This window comes from Neopsephotus bourkii, unplaced genomic scaffold (genome assembly GCF_033783945.1).
Source record: "Neopsephotus bourkii isolate Nb327-2 ecotype Australia unplaced genomic scaffold, CSIRO-AGI_Nbou_v1 NB_1376, whole genome shotgun sequence".
NCBI classification, from domain to species: Eukaryota; Metazoa; Chordata; class Aves; order Psittaciformes; family Psittacidae; genus Neopsephotus; species Neopsephotus bourkii.
The window spans coordinates 888,198-901,542 of record NW_026901855.1 but is presented as its reverse complement, the minus strand read 5'-3'; the positions used below and the strand labels follow the sequence as shown (position 1 = coordinate 901,542).

Genomic DNA, 13,345 nt, shown 5'->3' with positions numbered 1-13,345 from the left:
CCTAAAGAGCTTTTTTTAAAAAAGCATAAATGCACGGACTGCAAACTTTATTTTGGCAAGATTTTTGTATGTTTTTTTTTTCTTTCTTTAAATGTATTGCTATTATTCCGAGTACCCTCCAGAGCTTGTTCTTACCTGACACTAAAGACCCAGCACCCACCTCCTGAGTTCTGTTCGGGCCAGGTTTCACATTAGGTTCTCCAGGCAACCCTCCCAGCGCTGCCCCCCCCTCCAGGGAGGCTGCAGACGGTCCGCCCCTGCCCTCCCCGCTGACCTGACAGACCCTGATACTCCAAAACGCGCATCCCCGCACGGAAAACGTGCTTCCCCGCCTCTCCCGCTGCACAGCGGCCCGTAGGCCGGGCAAGTTGGGGTTGCCCGGCGGCCGCAGGGCACGGGGTTGTAGCAGTAACGCAACCAAGGGGCTGGCAGCTCCTACGTGGAGCCACAGCCCGCCGGCGGTGGCCCAGCCCAGGTGGCGAAGACCGGGCAGGGCCTCTTCCCCGCTGGGAGACGGTGAGGGCACAGCGATCCCAGCGAGCGCCGCCGCCAAACCGAGCCGCAAGGGACGGTGCAAATTCAAACTCGAGCGCCGCGGAACAGCCGCGGTCACCGCGGGAAAGGCCCCGCCACCCCGTTACCTGCGCGCTCCTCCCCCACTGCCGGCGCGCGGGCGGCCCTACGCCGCCGCCTCCACAACAAAGCCCAGGAGCGGGCGGACCCTGCGGCCCGGGCGCAACGAGGGGCGGGAGCGCCTAGAGCCGGGGGGCTCTGCCCCGCGGCCGGTATGCGCGGCGCGTGGGATAGCGCCGCCCAGCGGGCGGGAGAGGCTGCGAGAGGCCAACCGCGGCGGCGAAGGCGGCACCGCGGAACGGAGAGTGCGGGAGCTCGGGGCTGGTTTGCTGCCGCGCTTCCTCTGCACGGGGAGAAGCTGTTTCCTTTTCGGGGGCTAACACTGGAGGGAGTGCTGCTCAGGCTGGCACGGAACGGCATTCCCCACGAGAAGATACAGTAATCTCAAGGGAGACACAAATCCTGCCAGGGCGGTTAAGGAGGCATGTCGTGGTGCACATGCAGTGGTTTGGGAAGAGGCCGTATGGAAATGGTACTAAGCCTAGAAGTGCTTTAGGAAACCTGCACACCGGGAAGATTGCCCTTCGCGGGGGAGCAGACAGGGTAACAGAAGTATGCCACATAAGAAGACGGACTTCCAGCAGGAGAATTACTTGTGTTAAGGTGAATAGATTAGGGGTTTCAATATTCTCAGACAATAGTCTCCTAACAATAGCAGAGTTTACTTTTTTAAGGAGCAGGTGTTCTGCTATTGTGTAAACACAATTCTGTGTAAATTCTATGTGCTCTGAACAATTATAGTTTGTTTTTGTTTTTGTTTGTTATTTTTTTACATAAACTTCCTTTTGGTCGCAATGACACCTGCAGAAAACAAATCTGACCAACCAGTTTCTGCGCCTTCTGATCAATTCCAAATTCTCTTTACTATTGAACTACTGCAGCAAGCACACTTCAACACTAGATGCATGGAAAGACCTGCATTTCTGGAACAAAAAAGCAGTGATGTTTCAGCATCTGCGTTTTGATGATACATAACACTGGAGACTTGATGATCCTGCTGTATTTATTGAGCAGCAGTCTAAAAGAGCCAAACCAGGGGAACTAAGGCAAATGTTAAAGAAACACTGAAGTTGAGATTTTAATTAATTAAAGGTCAGCACACTTAAAATTTATTCATTTAAGGGAGTTACCCTGTATTCCCACAGCAATCCCCACTCTGCTCTTGCACAGATCAAAGAATTCAAGTTACTGTTTATTTGCTGATGCATACAAATTACATAACTGAATGTTATACCTTTTTGCAATTGGGTCTTGGTCTTTTAACACTTTATCAACACTTCTCTGTATATTTCCTATGTTCTCCCACATTTCTGCTGAAGCAGAAATAAAGGTGGTTTTCTCTAATCTTTGTTCTAAGTTACTGAAAGCTACATTTCCTTTCAAGCTTGGAAACTTTATTCAGCTAGCAACATTTGTTGCTAAACTGTCACAAAATACTTTCAGACACTCCGTAAACCAACATATCAGAACAGTATTACAACTTCATGAAAATACTTTCCCAAGGATACTTTTACAAAGTTTTGGCTTCCAAATACTACTGCGCCTGCAATCTGTTCTCAAAACAGGAAAACATGTTTTGGAAAGGTCTGAAAAATGATTCCCAGACAAGTCTGTGAGGAGGATGAAAAAGCTGCAGTTTCAGAACCTTGCACACAAACCCCACTTGTAGCCTGTCGAAGGATCTTTCCTGCTCAAAATGTTCCTCACCTGAAAAGCATTGGGATTTTGCTGGTAGAAAAAAAAAGTTCTTTCCTAGTGAATGAGGATGGTTAAATGAGTTGAATCTTCTTGTTTCTGATAGGTTTTCATGATTTTGCCTAATGTATTTCCAGAATCTTTCCCTCAGTTGAACAATAACCTTTGTATTTCCATATATCCAATCCAGGGAGCTGTGATCTGAGAACTCTTTCACAATACTATCAAACAAACTGCACTGCTTTCTGCCTCCTGCCTCTGCATTTTAATCCCAATCTAAAATATATTTCCCCTTTTATTTACATATATTTTCTCATTTACTAATTAATCTCTTTGGTTATGCAAACTCCATCCACCAGAATGCTGGAACACTTATTTTTTTCCTATCGACTTTAGGCATGTTCATTTTCACTTTTATACTAAATATGTGCCTTTCTTCCCACTGGACTTCTTTCCTCAACTCTTCCTTGAGGAAAACGTGGTATTATTAAAAACAAAATGCATATTTCTCTTGCACTTTAAAGGTACCTTTTCACAACTGGAGGGCAAGGAAAACCAGCACATATTCTCTTTGACTCTGCTATGCTACATATATTCCTGGACACAGACTTATGAAATCCCGATTTTAGCACAATGCCTCTGGTATGCCTAGGATTCACTGTGCCTAAGATTTTATCTTAAAGTCACTACCACAAAGGTTTTAAATTAGCATCTATCTTACTAAACTAAAATGTATCCAGACAGCAGACTGCAGTTAAATACCTACCTCAGACGTGGAAAAGGGAGCATAAATGCACTGTTCAGACATATGAAACATCTAAAAATATGCTTCTTAAGGAACAGAGAAAGAACTAGGTACCAATATTTGCCTTTGGTAGCTGTGCTGCAGGATCGTAAATGCACCTAGTTACAATTTTATGCTTTGTATTTAGCATAAACTGATGTCATTGTAAGGTAACAACAGTCTGTCTCTTAGGGGAAAGGAGCTGAAAAATAAGGATGCAAAAACTACCTTTCTTTTCCTGCTCATTTGAAGAGGTGCCAGTAAATCTAGCTCCCTATTTTCACTTCAAGATGCTCAAGATCACACATGGAATTCAGAATTGCTTTGAAGATACTGTGAAGGATTTCTGATTCAAAACGAATATCCTTGTCTGTGTTAACACTGTAGGGCTATTGACAAGAAAGAAAAAAAAAATAATCCCAAATTATCCATGTGACTGGTTAAACAGCACAGCATCTTATTCAAGAGGCATTTCCCTAAATCCATCTTCTTAACTCTAATAAACAAGACCTTGAGATCAACCACAGCTTTGTTTTCTCCCTCAAAACAATGTAATTGAGCTTGTACCCCTGATTGCTAGCAAAGAAGCAAAGGTTGAGCTCAGAGTGGACAAGCCTTCCCTTGAGGCAAGAAAAGTCAGCAGTGCCAGAGGCTGTGGGCTACATGGAAAAGGAGGAAACAGAGAAGAGTACAAGAAACCACAGTGCTATTCAAAGTTACGGGGAAGAGAAGAAGTGGAGACAAGGAAAAAGTCTTTACAGCAAACCTAGGAGTTTGACTAGTACAACAGGGCGAGTGATATAGCAGGGAAAATAAAAGACCACATACAATACTGCATCTGTTTTCAACTTTTGCAGGTTCCAAATCCACATAAACATTTAGGTATTCAGTTGTTGATTAAGTGCTTAAGCTGTAGTTTATTAACCTGAGTGCCATTTTCAATCTGGCTGTAAGTCAAAAAGTCTGTTTGTACTAGTAAACACAAAGGATCTGTGCACATTCTCTGGCTCTGACAATAAATGTCCTTGTGTGTTCTGCATTCATATGGCTTGAACTGTCTTCCCCTCCAATGATGCTGCCTATGGGGATGTGTCCATGCTGTCCCCAGCTAAACCCTGGCACCTTGTGGAAAAGTACGGTGTGGCCTTGGTGGAAACAATGCTGGAGACTATCAGCAATGACACTGTGCCAGCACTCAAGCCCATTCCCTGGCACTGTTTCGTTTACTAAAATGGGTCAACAGATCCGCGTAACACATGCAACAGCTACTCTCCAAAGGACAAAATAACCTGTGTCCTTTGAACATCAATGAGTTGGAACCAAAGCCTTAAGGTTTTAAAAGCACAGAAAGAGAGCAGCTGAGACAAGTGGTACCGCCGACCCTTCCTAGAAACAGAGCGCCAGGGGAGCTGAAAGTGTTAGCTGGGTCCCGGCAGCAGTGGGGAGTAGGACTTCAAGTGCGCGCTGTATGTCACCAACCCCAAAGCTAGAAGTACACGGCACAAACCTGAGGTGACAGGCTTTCCCCCATCAGCTCACCGAGAGGCCGCCAGAGCCTGCCTCCCTCCCCGGCTCTGCCGATCCCAGAGCCCTATCTCCGCCGTCATCGCCAGCAAGCTGCGACCCCGGGGCCGCCCTATGAACGCCGGCGGCCAAAGGCCGCTGCGCGACCGCACGTGGGGGCCTGGCCCGCTCTCCCGCCCCGCCCGGCATTGCCGAGGCCCCCCCTTCCCCCGCAGATAACCGCGGCTCCCGCCTTTGCCCCTGCTTTTCTCACACCCGGCCAGCACGGACCAGGCCCCAGCTCCGCAGCCGTTCTCCAAGCGCTGGTTGCCTTTCGCTGCGGCACCAGTGAGCGAGCGAGGATGGCTCAGAAACCCGGGAGCTTTCTGCAGGAGGCCTCTCACCAAGTCGTCGCCGGAGGCTCGGCGGGTAAGTGGCGCGTTACTCCTGTGCAGGGAGGGTCTGCCCGTCCCTCGCCGGCACTCCGCCAAGCTGAGCTGAAGACGGCCCCGCCGCCGCCCGCCTCCCCGCGCTCTCCTCAGGCTCAGGAGCGGTGGCGTGGAAAGGCCTGGTTCACTGGCAGCTCCTCCCCCGGCGAGAGGCGCAGGCGGGCGGACCCGTGATGTGGCCCGGGGGTCCTGGGGGAGGGTGCGACGCGGCGGTAGCTGGTGTGATGATGCTCGGCGCCCCGCTGGGGTGAGGGGTCCCTTCCCGGCCCTGCGTTGTATCTCTGTTAAACACACCGTACAGCCCCTCGGATGATAAGGGGGGCAGGAGGGCCCCCTCCAACGGTAACGGCCAGTGGTGTCCCCTTCGGTGGGTGCTAGTTTCCTTACTCGGAGCGGGCTCGGAGCTGCCGCAGCCGCCGCTGGCGCTTTCCCTGTTTCGGACGTGTTCTCTGTAGGCTCCTCGCTACTGTGTCGTGGAGGAACTCACGCAGGGCTACAGTGGAAATGTGCTTCTGTATTTTAAAACTTTAAAGAGGTTACTGATTTATCACGTTATTTGTACTTCGAACTATAAGTGTCAAAAGGGTATGCATCTGTTTAGCAATGAAAGTATTACTAGTTAATTTTTTGTTTGTTTCCTTTACCTGAAACATTTAAGTTAGCTTGCAGTGCAGGCAACATTTACAAAATATCCTACTCTTCCAGTGTATATATGTAAATCCTGTGAGGATTTCAACTATGCAATGTGTTCTTAAGTGTTCTTTAGTGCCTCTTTTGGGGTCCAAATGCTGTTTGCCGTGTTTTACATGAGAGGAAAGCTGCACAGTAATGTTGCTGTGTCTTACGTAATGCTTCAGTGTAATGCGTGTAAGCAAAATTCTCCTGTGGGTGAGTCCTTCATGGCTGTGATGCTGCGTGTGAGCTGGTGTTTTGTTCCCTCTAATTCCCTTCTGCTAATTCCACTTTTATGCATTCCTGCCACCAATATATATTTGAGCGCTTCCCTTTAATGCTCATGACTGCATGTCCTTTGTTTTCAGCATTCTGCTTTGATACAGAGAGATTTCACAGCAGAAGCGGAGATGTGCTGTCCTGTCCCTTCCAGTGTATTGTATGCCTATGTTTAGCTCCTGCAGCTGTGGAGATTCTAAAGCTTTTTTAGATTCTGCTTGGTACTACCCCCTTCTTCCCTTAGGAGAGAAAGGGAGGCTTTAATCTGTACTAGCCCATTGAAGGCCTTTCATACATGAAGGGATAATGAGTTGTTTTGCTGCCAGATGTTTTTCAAGATGACATATTTATCTGCCCGTAGCAGTGGGCCTGTGCCTTGATGATTCAGATTGATCTAACAGTATCTTTCCATTCTCTGGCAGTAGACAGTTTGCAGGCTTTCTTTGCTCTTAGAAGGACAGACAGTTTAGATAACACACTGGAAAGAAAACTGTCATTTAGATAAAGGACAAAGTTTTACAGAAGGGCTAGAATTGAGAAAAGTGTTTGGTGGTATAGGGAAAAGGCAGCATGAAAACTATTTGCTGATCTGATAGGCATAGACATTAAGGTGAAAGAATTTTCAGTTTAACAAGACAACTGATCTGCACCTAGCACTTTTTTAAGGTATAATGTAGGATGCCTATTGAATCTCGTGCAGAGGCATACTCTTAGAAGATGCTTCCATCCTTTTGCTTAGTCTTGTTTCAGGCATGTTCCTCAGCTCCATCACTAACCAACCTTAAATCTGTACAGAAATTCTTACTGGTTTTGAAATAAACCAGGAAGACTTGTTCTTTAAGTCTGAACAACACTAACACTGTACTAGATGGATTAGTGAATGTGTGACTTAAAGTGGCATTAGAGGGAAATGGCTCAAGCTTGAAAACTTGCTTCTCAGATGCTTAAACCTCAATGGTGGTTTTCTTGGTGATTTGTTGAGAAGGTAGAAGAGGAAATCTGTAGCTTTGAGGTCTACAGTCTAAAGGTTAAATTTCTCAGGCAAGTGTGGATCCAACATGGAAAAGTTGGAAGCAGGAAGGAAAGGATGGAGAAACGAGTTGTTGAGGGTGTACATGAGTGTTGTATTTCATCCTAGTGTGGGCTTTGATTGACAGACTTAGTTTCCCAGTATCACTTTAGACACCCTGTATTGCTTTTGGCTGCCTCTGAAGAAGGACACAGGGCTTTTACAGGTGCTTTGTTATATTTACTGGTTTCATGTGAATGTCCCAGATATCCTCGAGTGGCTTTGCTGCCTGTACCAGAGCCTAGTATTTAGAAGATTAAAAAAAAAATAATAATTGTGGTGAACTAATGTTTAGATTTTTAAGAAGTTCTGATCATCTTAACTCATACAGTTAAGCACAAGGAATGTATGAAGGTGTTTGTAAGAAAGGTGCAGTAAGTTGATTTCTTTGACAAAGCAATGATAGGAAAGTAGCAAGGTAGTAGAGGAATGAGCTGCACAGCAGAATATGTTATTAAAAGGTAAGAAATGTTTTCTGTGTAGCTAAAATGAGAGGTTATTTAGCATCTGCATGTCTGATGCAAAAGGATCTGATAAGAAGCGATTCTGCTAGGTCAAGTGGAAAATGATTAGAGACAAGCCAGAGCTGTCAGAACAGGAAGAAAGGGGTTTTTTAAGCTTTACGGAAGATGACAGGACTTGTTCATAGACTTAATAAAGACAGGGGAAGGGGAAAGAAAAAAATCAAGCATGACCTCTCATCTACAGGACCGATAAAATGGAGGATACTGGCATGCTGAAGGAAAGAGAAATGAAAGTATTCAGTGTTGTAAGGGAAAAGATTTAAACATACCATTTCTAAGGGAAAGAAAACTTGGATGGCTCTCTGCTGTAATTGAATGGTAAATCTCAAGTATGACAGGACCTTGTGCATACTTCATGTCTGTGGGTAGAGGTCCATCTGCTTCCACGTGACTCATAATTTGACTTCATATTGAAAGCTCTGCTTCCTGAGCATGTACTCAATCTTAAATCTCATCAAAGTCTTACTTGGTCTTGGTTTATGGTCTTTCTGCTGGCATTCAGTTTGCTCCCATTTTTCAGATTCCTGAATGGAGGTTAATAGCAGGATTGAGAATACTTGGTTTTGTTCACTTGCCTGGGTGCATGACAATACTGAAGAGCAAGACTGAAATGCAATTGGGGCGCTTCGTTAGTAAGTTTCATCCCTTCTAGTACAGTGAATTGCAGACATACTCCTTTTCCCTAGTGGTTAACTAGTAAACCAAGGCATGTGTGGAATTTGTAGGAGGTAAACAGAAAATAAAATCTAAACTAAGAATCACTGTGGAAATAACAACTTGAGAATCTTTAATTGATTTCCTTCGAGTTACAGCAGTTCTTTAAAAAGGTAGTTGAGAAGTTCAGTCAATGCAGGGTTCAAGTTACAGGAAGAATTGTTTCACTGATTCCCAAAGATTTAAAAAATCCTTGGTTTGTCTGCCTGTGTGGAAAAAGACAGGAATTGTTGCATACAAAGGCAATGGACATTTCTGTCCTCACGAAGAGGAACTGAATATTGTAAAGTATGTTGTGTGATAGCCCGGTTGATTTGCCAAGACATCCTTGTAACAAAGTCTTGAGTCAGTTTAAATGATGAAGTGCAAATGTCATCAAAACAATTGCATGGATGACCCTTGCCTGAGTGAAGGGAAGTAGCTGAATATAACTACCCCAAAACTTCTAGGGTGCTGCTGCTTGGTATAAGTGTGTTCTTGTTTTTCTGTAAGTAGGAAACAAAGGCTGAAAATGGTGACAGCTAAAACCACAAGTAACATAATTTCATTTCTATTTGGTTTGTATGATCACCTCTTTCTTCTGTACATGTGAAAATAAATATATAAATATTTTTAATTTTGAGGTTAAAATTTTGAAGAGTTTATTTAACATATCTATATGACATTTTTCAAATCTGTAATACTGAACTCGTCTTTAAGTATTTTTCTGCTGTAATTAAGAGTTTCTTTTTTTCTAATTCCATTTAATATATGAACATGGTCTGTTGGCTCTCTCTTATATGGGAGAGGTAGAATAAAAAGAGCTTTAAAAAATTAAGATAATCAGAGGTGGCCTTTTTCCCCCTTTTTCTTTATATTGTCATGAAAAAGCAGAGTTTCTACCTGCTTTTTGGCCCTCTTGGTTTCAATATTTATTTATTTATTTATTTATGTATTTATTTATTTACTTATTTTTAAAGGCTAGGTTTCCACCTGCATTGAAATCTAATAGGATTTAAGAGTCTAATTATCTTAAACTCATTTGAAAGTCCAAACCTTTTCTTTTGAAAGGTATTTTAATTCGGGAATAGACAAAGTTCATTATTCCGCATAGCAGCAACTCCTTTAAACCACATTGATAAGCAGGTAAGCCAATACAGTAAGGCTGTCAGATGCAACTACAGTATTAAAAACAGTGTTTGGAATTGCCATCACTAGAGGCATTAGGCAGACAAATGTCATTACAATGTATGGTAGCCAGCATACTCTGTGAAACACTTCAGGTTATTTGGTCCCTGTGAATGAGAGGACTGTGATACATATAGAGGAAGCACTTTGAACAGCAGGAGAATTGATCAATTCTCCCTCCCCCAGGGTTTGGCTAATTTGTTTTGATTATTTTGCTGACATTTTCTGGGAATTTAAGTTAGGGTGACTGTCCTATGTTAAGTGCTTTTTTTTCTTGCTTTTTAAGCTATGCGATTGGCATTACTGTGTTTATTGTTTCATGACATGTTACTAAATTACTCACTGCTCATAGGTAATTTCAACTAGCTAAATAGTCAGCTAAACAACATAACTATATTGACTTGAAACCATAGTATTTTAAGGTGCTTAAATCTTCCTCTTTCTGAAGTCTCTTAAGGCTGAAATATTACCTATGACAACAGCGTGTGCTTGCTGCCTGTATTCGGCATTTTGGATCAACAAAACCTGTTTAGATTAAAAAGTGAAGGCTGAGAAGCAGTTAAATAGTATTAGTTTCAAGGAAACATCCTACATGTTCAGGTACCCCAAGGGTTTTGAACTTGCTCAAACCAGTGAAGCCAATTTTCTCTGCTAGGCTGAGAAATTGATAGTGTGCTACCTGGTATTGTACTTAGAGCTTTGGAGGAGAGTTGCTTGGTTGGCAGTGTGGTCAGGAGAACGTTAGGTGAGAGATCAAAGAGACCATAGAAGACCAAAAGTAGATTGCATGTAAACTGAGACATTGGATATCCTGAACCTTCTCAAGTGTGTTCCCAGGGATGGGGAGGACATAGTAACTGTCAGGAAGTTAAGACTGGGGAAGATTTGAACATCTCTGCTCAGACAGCCATCCCCCATGTGGTGTGTTTAATGAAACGTGTGAGAAAGAAAATGTAAAATACATTTTCAAGGTCTATGCAACCACTATTACTTTCATTGTTAAACAGTTCAGTGAGGGAGTACAGTATCTGGGACAGTTTGACTTCAGTGGGTTACTGTGATAAGGAACAGTCACCAGAGAAGCTCACAAAAACTGATGCTAGTTTGAGGTCAGTGTGGTCAAATTGCTGCCTTTGGTCTCCTGGATATTTAAAAGCAAGACAAAATGATATTTTTCATCCAATGAGAATGTACCTCCATGCTGCAGATGAGTGCAGCTAACAGCTAGCTGGGGGTATGCAGAATGCCATGTAATTAACCAGTTGCAGTTACCTTGTGAACATTCCTCTGCGAAAATTAAGAGTATCTCCCCACCTACAGCATTTCAAACTTGAATTCTGTAAATAACAGTTTTCAGTCTCTAAGCCTCCCCTTTTCTACCAGCTGGTAATGGTAAAAATTCACTCCTGAATCTGAAAGGTAAATTGGACTGTTTGCTTCTTGTATGTCTTCCCTAAATAAAAGGAGTGCAAGGTTGCCTCAGAAAGCCTTTTTTAATTTTAGTGTAAACTAATGAAATCCTGACAGGATTTCAGATGCTGTGATGACTACACAAAGCTGGCAACTAGCAAAATTTCTCTAAATTTTCAGACAGTTTAGTAATTTGAAGAAACAATATTTTTGCAATGAAGTTTTAGTTTAAATGAAACAATTGAAAACCTTTGTTATGTAGTGTTTAGGGTGAACTGGATCAGGTCGTTGCAGCATACTAACGAGTTATGAATACCCATTTAGAACTCTTAAATGTGCTTCAAGCTATGTGTTTTTTTAAATGTAGTAGCTTTTATATGGGGGTTAAGATACAAAGTAATCCTTACATGTTTATATAATGCTGACAAAAACAAAAAAAACCCCAAGGCTTTTCAGAACATGTCGTGACACCTTAGTACTTTCTGTAGAAACTGGGACCTTGGAATCAAGTATTTTTTGGTCTGTGGACTCAGAAATTGCTCATACCAAACTGCCTGTGATGGTGTCTTGCTCTGATACTCACTGTTGGTTAGAGTATCCTGCAGCAAACTCATCGGTCCCATTCTGTCTTTGTTCCAAGGGAAACCCTAGGAAAAGCAAGTAGTTGCCTGAGCTTTATTTAGTCTGTCATGTTAGCCAATGGGGACAAAAAAAATCTGGTGCACAGAATATTCCATGGGTGTGCAGTAAAACACTTATCATTAAGATTTTATGTGTATGGTAAACCTAAGGGCTTTGAGAAATGTTATACATTTTCTGTTGTTTTTAGTGTAACAAGTTTGCAGTTAAAAATAAAAATAAAAAACAACAAAGAAAAAACGACAGAAAAACAACTCCTCCCCCAAAAAAAGAAAACGCCAAAAAACCCCTACAAAAGCCAAACATAAAAGTCCCCAAATAAAATTAAAATTGACTAAACAACTAATCCCAAACTTCAGAAATAAAATTACTTATCCTAATTTTCTCTGTTACCCACAAGATGGCAGTGTAGTACTACAATAAGATGCTAGATGTGGCGATTGCTATGGGTGGAGGATGGAATAAAAAAGTATGTTGAAGCTGTTGCAGGTGAGATTAGAGTATATAATTTTTGATGATAATATGTGAAAGCAAATCTTAGATGAAAAACAAATAATGGTCAATAAATACTGATTTCGTATATGTACTGCAAAACCAATGACACTAGTTTTGATTTTCCTTGAGTCAGCCACAGGAATTGTAAATGGTGATATATCACTGGTCAAGGTCAAAAGATGGTCTTAAGGCTGAGATACCAAATATAAATCAAAAAACTTGGGATAAACACCTGGTCCAGTGGAATCACTGTTCAACTACCTGCTGATTTCTACACAGCAAAGACTTTGTCTTGATTATTTTAATTGTACCATAGTTTTTGTGATATTTAAGAAATCTCTTCAAACTCTCATTGCCCATTTATAAACAAAGTGAAGACTGCTGTTACATTCTCCTGTAAGCCTATGTTAACTTCTTTCAAGTGCTGGCAGGAATAAGACCTACAGCAAAGCTTAAGGATCTGTACTTCTTCAGAATAAACTAAATATTTTGTTGCAACTCTAAATATTTTGTTGTCAAATTTCCAACATAAAGAATATTATAGAATAGTATGTATTATACATATAAGAGCATGCCTGTTGTAAATTTTATAGGCAAAAAGGCTTTGTCTTTAGAGGCAGTTTCAAGAAGTTGATACGACCTCTGTAAGCAAAGATCATATTGGGGTAAAGAAAAATTTTTCATTACTGTGTTTATTGTTTCATTAGTTGTGCTTAGGGACAGATAGTCCAATCCATGTTAACTTGTCATACTACAAAGGCTAGTTATGTAATAATAAAATTCTAATGTATAGAAACAAAACATGCTTTTTTAGTAGCAGTGCATGTGTTTCTGTGGCAGCACTCTAGAAAGGAAAATAAAAACTGATTTTGGCTATTTCTCTGCAGGACATTTGTAATTATTGTCTGTGATATTACAAATTCTCCTTTAACTGTAGCTCTATTTCTGTGACATTACCTTGGATGTTCTTCTTATACACTTGTAAACATTCTTTCTTATGCATGTTAATTTTCTATTTCAAGCTAGCAGGGTAATAGACACTCAAAGTAATACCACTGGGACTGGAAGAATTCATTTGTTACAAGATTGACTCTGAAATTCTCTCTGAAAAATTGATATATTAACCTAAACTACTCCGACTGGCCTAAGTATTATGATTAGGGTTGGTATGAATTAAAAGAGCTGAAGGCAAGTAGGAGAAAACCCTCTGCCTTTTCAGATAGTGATGTGACTCCTGGAACCTGGAAGTCTTGAAAATCAGTATTGCAATGAATGGAGAGAACTGACAATAGTGCCATTTACAAGGATGCCT

At 42.1% G+C, this 13,345-nt stretch overlaps 2 protein-coding genes across 14 annotated transcripts in view; one reads left to right on the top strand and one right to left on the bottom strand.

Annotated features, from left to right (window-relative positions):
• The window catches only part of MIPOL1 (mirror-image polydactyly 1), a 193,658-nt gene extending 188,121 nt beyond the window's left edge, over nucleotides 1-5,537 (bottom strand). For 3 of the 5 annotated variants that reach the window (XM_061367317.1, XM_061367321.1, XM_061367322.1), the window contains exons 1-2: nucleotides 5,020-5,537; nucleotides 3,341-3,501 (exon numbers count right to left, since the gene is read on the bottom strand). The gene's annotated coding sequence lies outside the window, so the exon portion shown is untranslated. Of the gene's footprint in view, nucleotides 1-641; nucleotides 746-3,340; nucleotides 3,502-5,019 lie in introns of those variants that run through there. The other 2 variants (XM_061367318.1, XM_061367319.1) reach the window with 2 other exon arrangements.
• SLC25A21 (solute carrier family 25 member 21) overlaps nucleotides 4,829-13,345 on the top strand; it is a 252,139-nt gene continuing 243,622 nt past the window's right edge. For 6 of the 9 annotated variants that reach the window (XM_061367326.1, XM_061367331.1, XM_061367328.1 and 3 more), the window contains exon 1: nucleotides 5,777-5,952. In XM_061367326.1, the coding sequence (XP_061223310.1) occupies nucleotides 5,850-5,952 (103 nt within the window). In that variant the 5' untranslated portion in view covers nucleotides 5,777-5,849. The other 3 variants (XM_061367324.1, XM_061367333.1, XM_061367329.1) reach the window with 3 other exon arrangements.